The following is an 8,080-nucleotide window of genomic DNA, read 5'->3' on the forward strand; positions in this document are numbered from 1 at the left end:
CTGCCAATGCTGATTAAATCACATCAAACCGTGCAAATTATTATTATTGTTATACTTTGTTCTCAAAATGTTAATGTTAACAACATCAGCATTGCATGACTGTGTATTCAGTGTGTATCGGCATTACCTGTAGATTTCAATTTCTGTAGCCACTCCGCAGTCTGAAGTCTTTTGCTTTTGACTACGAGTGAATCTCCAGTTGTCACTGATGATTGTCATTTGGACCTTTCTGGATTACAATCCACAATCAAAATGATACATTTAATTATTCCAGCTTTTGTGAGAAAACGCTATAAATTATCCGTCACAGCATCCTCCGCAAAGACGGATGGCTGCATGCTTGAATTTCCCGTGGAAACCCACCAGAGCCACTCTTATTAGAAAACATTTTTACAAGCTTACCGTTGTGAATCGAGCTAAGGTAAGGAGATAGTTTTGAACACTGGCTGGTTATGTACTTGCTCAAAAATTGATTTTTTTATCATTTTTTACCCAAAAAAGTTATGGACAGCAGCTTTAAGTAAAAAAAAAAATTATATATATATATATATATATATATATATATAGTTTATGTTATTTAGCATTTTATAAAGTAGAACAAAATTTTGAATAAATAGAAATACTGTACCACTACTTTCACAAGTTTGATTTTATGAAGTATACAGCGATATAAAGTGAGTGAACATGATTGCAGTAAAATTAGGAATAAATAAAAATTATTAAAAATCATTAAGTGCATATTTACATACAGTTAACATCCATGTTAAAACAGTATAGATTTCAGTGCCATCACTATAAAACTTGACAAAAGAGAGATGGTTGTGGTGGAGCTACTGGATGTGGGTTTGACAGTCATTGGGCTGATTGTGGTCACTACTGGTCGTTTTATATTAAAAGGGCACTTTGCCTTGTTTCCTGCCTTGTCTGTCACAGTAATCTCCACATCGTGGAAGCAGCAGGAACCAATATATTCCACAATGGTTGCATTGTAGCCATTTTCATCTACAGTTGTATCAATGGAGATGGAAAATGTATTGTTGAATTCAGTAGAGTCAGTGACAGAAAGAGAGGGGTGATCAATTCCTGAACCAGCACCATCTGACATGATGTAAGTCACTTCCCAGCTTGCATTTTCACATGACAAAGGACAGTCCAAACTCTCATTTACCACACGGCACACTGGTGGAGTAAAATCAGTGACCTGAAGGGAAAATACAGCTGCATGATATTTCTTTCAGTTAAATGCCACAGTAACTTTAAATGTGTTTAACTTAGCAAATACAACTAATCTAGAGTAGGGAATCAGCATACATCAGTACAGATAAAATGAGGCACTTACACTCTGCATAGCATCTTGTCTTTCTCTCTCTACCTCGAACATTTTTATTGCTTTATCCTCAGTGGTGACATCATGGTATGGAAAAGCCTGTGAGCATCCAATCAGCATGCAGAGAAAGACCAGTTTCTTTGCAATATGAACCATTTTGTTAATCTGTGAATAGATTTTAAGAATAGATTTAGATGAAAGTTTTCAGGTTTCACTCAAAATCGTATGGTCTAAAACTGTCAGCATATTTTGCTGCAGGACAGTGACTGTCATCTTTGCAGGAATGCAATATGAAGATTATACAAAGGAATATTTCTCTTTAGCAACATGCATATAGCAGGCACAACAATGATGCTATATCAATGACTAAACATGCATCGTCATTTTTGAATACCTCTGTTTTCACAGTCCACACTACAACGCAAAAACAAATTTATCCACTTGGGAGAGCATTTTCAAAAAGCTTTGTCTTCATTGACAAAAAAACAAAGAGAAAAAGATGCATTTTCAAAGAAAAACGTATTAGTGTGGACAAGGCCTTAATTTACTGTTTACATACACTACTCTGTTTTATTTCAGAGTGAAACAGCTTCTTAACAAGAAAAATTGTTGAGTAGGACTTGATTTTGTCAATCGAAAACTGATTGGATTGTTGTGATTTGCAATTGTTGTGATGTCATGTGAGTGACAGGTTGTCCCGCCCTCATGCCAGTGAACACGTCATCAGAGAAGAGATGTCACTGCAAGAGGGAGGGGAAGTTATTTTGACTGTGATTATGATAGTACTGATTAAGATTTTTATTGCAGCAGGTCATACTCTGAACAAGCTGTGCTCACATCGCCTGCACATTTGCCAGCAGTTATAGAGTTGGGAATCGAATTCCAATTCTGGAATCGCATACTTAATACTTAGAATCAGGAATTGGATACTTGTTAAAATTAAAATTTCTATTCCGCTGATCGATTCCTGTGTGTGCAATTAATGTGATTTTCAACTATTCATACGCAAGAAGATGCACTCGACTCCGAATGGACAAATGCACACAAAATTGTATAATATATCACTGATTTTGAGTGAATAACTTTAATAAGATTACTCTATATTTTATTTATAAAAAGACTATATGCGGTGTTATTTAACATATTATTATATTTGATTTCTTGCACTTTGTTTAGTTGCATTTATTTGTGCTACTGTAAATTTATTTTTCTTTCTTATTTTATAACTGTTTGAAATGTATATTAGTAAGTTAATGCTGATATTTTTTGTTTAATCCTAAAGTTCCTCATAGTGCTCTTGAGGCTGCTGATTTTTGTTCGTGGAATTCAGCTGTAGGAAAATGTTTTGCAAAAAGACACAGTAGCTAAAGATGTTTGATATATAAATGTTTGACTTTTTTTATTTAATTATTTGTTTATTTTTTACCTTATAGGAATCGAAACTGGGAATCGGAAATCAGAATTCGCCATAACGTGTGTTTGCTTAGGGCTCCCAAAATGGTAACCCCGCACCTGTTTGCAGCTTTACAACACTTGTAAAACAATCGCACAAATCCCACAGCAAGGGCAAGAACTTTGAGATATATTGCAGATGGATAGGCCTACTATTGAGAAATTTCATCATCCTGGATTTTCCATGGTCTTTCTGGTAATAAACGAATCACTTCCTGAAAGCACGCATCTTGTTTGGGTAATTTTGGGTATCACGTAATAACTACGTCTCACACGGAAGAATCGGTATGGCAAGCCGTTTTAGCATTAAATACCCCTGGCTGCACTATAGTCATAATTTAGTTTTGACTATTCAAAATTCCAATTCCGGATATCTATTCTGCAATTTTGACTCGTCGTAATTGGAATTAAGATGTTTTCAATGTTATTTTGACTAGTCATAATATACATTCGAGATATCTACAATGCTATTTTGACTGTCATATTTTTCCATTGGAAAATATTTTCTGATATCTACAAATGAGTTTTGATTAGTAGAAATTGTAATTAAAGGTATCTATAATTGATTTGTTACCATGCATAATTCTAATTAGAGATATCTCAAATTACAATTTTACTGGTGATAATTACATTAGATATATCTCTAACTGAATTATAACTAGTAAAAATTATAATTCGATATATATATATATATATATATATATATATATATATATATATATTGGCGTTTGACTATAATCAAATTTATTACTAGTCAAATTATAATTGTAGATATCTTGAATTAGATTTTTGACTAGGCAAAACCTATTAAGAGATATCTTAAATTGGAATTCTTCCTAGTCAAATCTCTTTTAAAGACATCTGCAATTATGGAAGACTTTTTCTTTGGAGATATCTACATTTAGCTTTGTGACTAGGAAGAATTTCATAGATATCTGGAAGTAAAGGGTTAATTCACCCAAAAATAATTTTTTTTGTCATCAATTACTCACGGTCATGACATTCCACACCCTTAAGACCTTCCTTCATCTTTGGAAAACAAATAACAGATATTTTTGATGAAATCCGAGAGGTTTCTGGCCCCCATAGAAAGCAATGAAATTACCGCATTCAAGGTCCAGAAAGACATAGTTAAAATAGTCCACGTGACCACAATGGTTCAACCCTAATGTTACAAAGCAACCAGAATACTTTTTTGTGGCAAAAACAAAACAAAAATAACGGCTTTATTCAATGCAGTTTGTGTTGTACGCAGTGCAGCGCTTCCGAGTTCTTCGTCAGAACGCCGACTCCGTATTGGCCGGCGTTCTGCAATAACAGATAGGCTAATAAATGACTGTGAAAAGAGATTTGTAACTTTATTATAGTTTATTAAATGTACTTTCTATTACCTGTTTTTTTTTATCAAGCGAGATTATCAGTTAAAATAAAATATGCCTATAAGTTTAAAAATAACATATTAAAAATATGCACATTAATATAGAAAATAATAGGCCTAATAACATACATGTTGGTCCAGCAATAAAAAGGCACCAGTACAATTTTGCTTAATATGGTAATACTTACCTTTATAAGCGACAAAATCTCAGTAATGATAAGTAGTGAAATCTCGGGTAAGATTCTGCACCTCAGTTCCGGTCCTTGTCTGCTCCAAATGATTTTGAAGACATGTATTAGTTAGATTTCCTACACTCTCAGACACACCCAGGCATGTCAACACCACCCATTCCAACGTCATCAGAGCTGGTCAGTGGAACATATTATGGGCTTGCACAATATGAAGTGAATGTTTAGCCTGCTGGGTCAAACTGTAAAGTAGGTACTCTTTAAGTGGATATTGCTAAATTTTAATTGAAGCAAGGCAGCCTGTGACAGGAAGTGTGGCATAACTAACCACATCAAAAAATGTTTACTTTATCACTTTCTTTTTCTTATGTCTGCTTTTTATTGCATTTGTAAAGTGGCCTAACTGAGTCATTGTACAACACATTGGTCAACGGATATTGTTTTTAATTGTGCTTCATAAATAAACTGAGATTGTTAAATCCCGTCATATGCGTCGTGGTGCTTACGTGTACAGCGTCAGCCAATACTGAACCGGCGTTCAGACGTAAACGGAAGCCTGCACTGCGTTCACTACGTCACAACAGTTCAAATTGTTAAATAAAGTTGTTGTTTTTATTTTGTTTTTTTGCGCACAAAAAGTATTTGTCGCTTCATAACATTAAGTTTGAACCACTGTAGTCACCTTTAACGATGTCTTTAATACCTTTCTGGACCTTGAAAGGTGACGTTGCTGCCTATATGTGTGCTTCAGAAACCCTCGGATTTCATCAAAAATATCTTAATTTGTGTTCCGAAGATGGACAAAGCTCTTACGGATCTTACAACGACATGAGGGTGAGTACTTAATGACAGAAATTTCATTTTTGGGTGAACTAATGCTTTAAACAAGGAAGGAATTCTCATGTGCAAACATATTTGCTTATGGTATTTTATTTTAAACATGTCAAATAACTGGACTTTCTGTGATTTCCTGATTTTCATGAAACTGTTGTTTGTTTGCATCACTGTTTCTCCACACTTTGTCACTGCCTCATCCAGTAAATGTTTCAAAATGTTTTATTCTTCGCTATTACATTTACTAATTAAGCAAGAGATACAGCCAACTTATCACACAATAAATTCAGACAAGGTGAATCAGGTCCCAGGTGTGATGTGGACTCATATATAGGTTTGATAATACAAGGACATTATGGACTCTAACTTTTTATTTGTTTTGTTAATAAAGGGAAGAATGAAAATATAGAGAAGGCTATTTGATTAAGTTAATGATCACAGAGGAATCAAGATTACAGTCAAAGCCTCTGCATGGCAACTTAACGAAAGACTTATCACATCTGTATAATAAAAGTACGCCTTGCATTTATTGCTTCCTTTGGCTTTTCTTCATATTATATAAAATCAAGGAAATTGCTCAATCCTCAGGAGAACTTCATCCCCCACGTGGACGGTCTTGGTATTGTAATCCGGGAGTGCATGTAACCAAATTAATTTGGTCCTCCAATAGGGGGAGATAAAAGACAAAAGAACACACATTGATCAGGTTTTGCTCAAACTTGTTGAGCTCAAGTGCTGCTTCCTATAAAACAAACTGATATTAAGAAATTCTAAAATTCATGTAAATTAATGTTTGCAACTCAAACAACTTTTTGGTTATTCTGATAAAACAACTTGTAATTAAACATTTTGTTTTAAATAAAAAATATAAGCATTTTTGTATTAGGCCTACGGTACTTTTATGCCATGCTTAGTTGGCCATCAATCTTTTGCATCTGAAAGACTAAAATATGACAGCCAAAGTCTCTGCATCAGAGATTCAGTCTCAGTGTGTCACATTTTAAACCCCCTTGCACAATATATTTTTGCTCTATTTACTGATGTCTAGCTGTGTTGAGTAAAATCTCTTTTTGTGTTTTAGTGCTATGTGTGGGATTATCTGAACTGAACAAAAGAGATTATTAATTCAAAAAACAAGAAAGCATCTGAGCACATTCACTGCTCTCATAGTGGTGAATCCGCAGGACAAGTGATCTTGAGAGAGTCAGACTGCCCTCTGCCCTCTGATGTTTAATTCATCTAAACGAGACAGTTCACCTGTCAAGCATGTCTGGGTCATGATATAATCTCTGGCCCTGAACATGACACACACAAAAATAATCCAATCAGTTGTTATTATTTTTTTTCCCCCCAATATCTTTAAGAAACTATGTATGGTGTTTTCCACAAATGGACCCCTAAGTCTTTTTTATTTTTGGTTACACTTTATTTTAAGGTGTCTTTGTTACACTGTATACATTTAAAGGTCCCGTTTTTCGTTGTTTTTTGAAGCTTTGATTGTGTTTATAGTGTGCAATATAACATGTGTTCATGTTTCGCGTGTAAAAAAACACAGTATTTTTCACATAATTTACTTATCTGTATACCGCTGTTTCCACTGTCATAAAAACGGGCTGATGACTTCCTTGTTCTATGAAGTCCCTCCTTCAGAAATACGTAACGAGTTCTGATTGTGCCAGCGGTTCCTGTGTTGTGATTCGACAGCAGCTTAGCGAACCTTGCCCGGAAAAGTCACGCCTTTTACCATAACGTGGAGATGCACGCGCTCAGTGTTATTGTAAACATGTCTTTAATTTTACCCTATCAATTTGAGCCGGAATCAGACCCGGTGATTGGACTGCGGGATGAAAATAACAGCGTTTCGACGACATGGCGACAAACACACTCTACAAACGCAACTCTTGTGTATTCCTGTGGGCGGAGGTTAGTCAAAAAACTGTTTTAGTGACGTCATTAAAGAATTAAGTAGAGGGATGTAGTCCAAACTGGCCGTTCGATGTAGGCGACTTCTGTTAAATAAAGTATCTCGCTTGGCATTGAACTTTGAGCTTTAAAATTTTACAGATTTTATTTATACTCTAACAACAACATTACACACTAACTAAAGTTTGAAACATGGGATCACGAAGAACGGGACCTTTAAGTACTGAGTAAAATTACATGTACAATAGGGTTAGGATTATGGTTTGGTTCGGTTTAAGGTTAGTTGCATGTAATTATACATAATTTATAGTTACATGTGCCATATGTAACAATGACACGTAACAAAAATAAAGTGTTACCTTTTTTTTTTTTTTTTTTTTTTTTTGGAGATGCTTAATCTTAGTATGTCAAACTGAATATTACCAGTATAAGCTTTATAAATTAAAGTATATTTAATTTACAGAAATAAAATTTAATCAAACATCAGATTAATCTTTTTCATTAAACACATATTTATAAATATAAAGAAATACATTTATATCACAATAAAAAATGCTAGGTTGTTTCAACCTATGTTTGGGTCAAATAATCTATATTTGCTTGTCCATATTTGACTCAAACATGGGTTGAAACAACCCAGCATCTTTAGAGTGAAAATAAAGAAATAAACTTTCCATAAACTATAGAAAAATATTTGTTTGAGTGTCTTAATGTCACGGTTTGGTTGTCTATATGAATCGCACGACGAAGGTGAATCAAATAAACAGTCTTTAATTACAAAAGGCTCAGGAGAACAGAGAGATACAACCAAACAAGAGAACAGACAGAGAATGGAGTTACATACATGAAACAAAAAAGGGAACTAATGAGATAATTAACGAGATGCCAGGTGAACATAATGACTAATCAATCAAACTGAGAAACAAGGAAGACAGAACCAAAAATACAATGCAACAAAGCCAAAACAGAACATAACAT

At 34.3% G+C, this 8,080-nt stretch overlaps 1 protein-coding gene across 2 annotated transcripts; it reads right to left on the reverse strand.

Moving 5' to 3' along the window:
- Positions 1-631: 631 nt before the first annotated feature.
- si:ch211-113d11.6 lies at positions 632-4,500 on the reverse strand. 2 transcript variants are annotated; one of them, XM_048177018.1, is made up of 3 exons: positions 4,346-4,500; positions 1,340-1,492; positions 632-1,201 (listed from the first exon to the last, which is right to left on the reverse strand). In XM_048177018.1, exons 2-3 carry the CDS (start codon positions 1,481-1,483, stop codon positions 764-766), a joined length of 582 nt encoding a protein of 193 aa, XP_048032975.1. In that variant the 5' UTR covers positions 1,484-1,492; positions 4,346-4,500; the 3' UTR covers positions 632-763. The 2 variants fall into 2 exon arrangements, with proteins under 2 accessions (XP_048032975.1, XP_048032976.1); XM_048177019.1 differs by lacking the exon at positions 4,346-4,500 and adding an exon at positions 2,754-3,203.
- Positions 4,501-8,080: the final 3,580 nt, after the last annotated feature.

Source organism: Megalobrama amblycephala, linkage group LG23, assembly GCF_018812025.1.
Source record: "Megalobrama amblycephala isolate DHTTF-2021 linkage group LG23, ASM1881202v1, whole genome shotgun sequence".
Classification (NCBI taxonomy): domain Eukaryota; kingdom Metazoa; phylum Chordata; class Actinopteri; order Cypriniformes; family Xenocyprididae; genus Megalobrama; species Megalobrama amblycephala.